General features: G+C 60.7%; 1 protein-coding gene across 1 annotated transcript in view; it reads left to right on the top strand.

The window, feature by feature from the left end:
- Positions 1–18: 18 nt before the first annotated feature.
- ABLIM3 (actin binding LIM protein family, member 3) overlaps positions 19–1,919 on the top strand; it is a gene marked incomplete at its 5' end in the record, with an annotated part of 20,278 nt that continues 18,377 nt past the window's right edge. The window contains 2 exons of the mRNA XM_010080218.1: positions 19–200; positions 607–719. Coding sequence (XP_010078520.1) covers positions 19–200; positions 607–719 — 295 coding nt within the window. The remainder of the gene's footprint in view (positions 201–606; positions 720–1,919) is intronic.

Here is a 1,919-nt window from a genome sequence, read left to right as displayed (position 1 = left end):
GTGTCCTCCCCCGCAGTGTGCGGCTGTGACCTGGCCCAGTCCGGCTTCTTCTTTAAGAACCAGGAGTACATCTGCACCCACGACTACCAGCAGCTCTACGGGACCCGCTGTGACAGCTGTGGGGACTTCATCACCGGAGAGGTCATCTCCGCGCTGGGGAGGACTTACCACCCCAAGTGCTTCGTCTGCAGCACGTGCAGGTGAGCTGCAGCCATCGCCGACGGTGCGTGGCCCCCCTGCAGCAGCCCTGTGCACCCAGGAGAGGGCTGTTCCTTAGTCCGTAGCCCCTCGTTCCCCTCGTTCCCGGCTCAGCATTGCAGCAGGCACATCCTCTGCATTCTCCTAGTGGAGACCCTTGGGAGGCAATGAGGGTCTGACACTTCCCTTTGCAGCCTGGAGACCTTCCTTAGTGCCTGCCTCGGTCCTCCTGCCCCAGCACACCTGCACGCTTGCTGCCTCCCCTTGTAGCCCTTGCCTGGAGGTCTCTGCCCACCCCCCAGTGCCGTGGGTCCTGCTGGCCCCTGGGGAGGGAGCTCCTGGGCCACCTCAAGCACTGCATGGAGGGGAGTGAGCAGCTCACACCTCCCTGCCTCTACTTGGCTGCAGGAAGCCATTCCCCATCGGAGACAAGGTCACGTTCAGCGGGAAGGACTGCGTCTGCCAAAACTGCTCCCACTCTCTCATCAGCACCAAACCCATCAAGATCCATGGACCGAGCCGTAAGTTGACTGCTTTTGTGTTGTGTGATGGCTGTGAGGAGAGTGACCACGTGCCCCTGGACAGTGCCGGGGAGGGTGATGGGACAGGCTGGGCCAGCGTGCAGTGCTGCACAGAGCCAAGGACGTTTGCAGATGTTTCAGAGGAGGAACAGGGTAGTCCCACGGCTCCACCCAGGGTTGCAGGTCACTGCTCGTTTCAGAAGCTCCCTTGGCCTGTTTGTGACCTGGGCGGGTGCCGCCACCCTGGCGGGCGCTGGCCACAACACAGGGAGGTTGTGGAGCCAGGTTTGCTCTCAGGCAGTGCCCAGATGTTGCTTTGTGTCCAGCTGCACCAAGGTCTGTGTCCCAGCACCAGCTCCAGGAGTGCTTGCCCGGCTTTCCCAATGCTGGCATTACTTGCTGGCTCTGCAAGCACCGAAAGGCTTCTTATGGTCATCCCGTTGCACTGGTTAACGCAGTCTAAAACTCGGCAAGCACAATGGATAGGCTCTTCTGGGTGGATTTGGTCTTGCTTTGACCCCAGGTTGTTCCCTATGATAGCCTCCTTTCATGCCACGCTTTGCCTCCCCAGTTTTTCCTTGCTGCTGGCTCTCTGCCCCAGGCCACTGCAGAGCATCCCATGGGTGCTGTGCTCAGGGGCTGGTAGAGCATCCCTGCGGCTTGGAGCTGCTGCATGCAGGGCTCACTTCAGCCCCCATCCGGAGCAAGGGGACTGCAGCATTAATGTGTGGTCCATGCTTCATTGTCTCCCATATGCCCCACGTTTGCTGCTGGCAAGTCCCAGGGGAGCTGTCTCAGTGCAGTGCGTGGGCAGGTGGCAGAAGCAGGGAGAGCCGGGAGCTGTGCCACACTGCGATGCCCAAGCCTGCCACATCAACCCTGCCACATCAGCAGGGTGAGCTGGGTGGGGGGGGCTTGCTGCTGCAGCTCTGCAAGCCCTGGAGCATCAGCGCCTGGAGCAGAGTCTGGCAGTCAGGAACAGACCCAGGACTGTGGTGTCACCCATGGTCCTTGTCACCCGGTCACCATGGTGGCACTGGTGGTGGCCATTTGGATTGAGTTACGAGTCGATGCTGATGGGATGCTGATGCTGGGATGTGCCCCAGACATAGAAGAGGGCATCCCACATTTTCCTCCAGGGGCAGGCTGTGCCCAGCTTGCAGCACCCACTGTCTTCTGTAGCAGGGCAGGGGAAAAGCA

The sequence above is a fragment of the Pterocles gutturalis genome, unplaced genomic scaffold (genome assembly GCF_000699245.1).
Source record: "Pterocles gutturalis isolate BGI_N339 unplaced genomic scaffold, ASM69924v1 scaffold5989, whole genome shotgun sequence".
In the NCBI taxonomy this organism is placed as follows: Eukaryota; Metazoa; Chordata; class Aves; order Pterocliformes; family Pteroclidae; genus Pterocles; species Pterocles gutturalis.
Note: the sequence above shows the minus strand (reverse complement) of the source record. Positions and strands in the feature narration are given on the sequence as shown.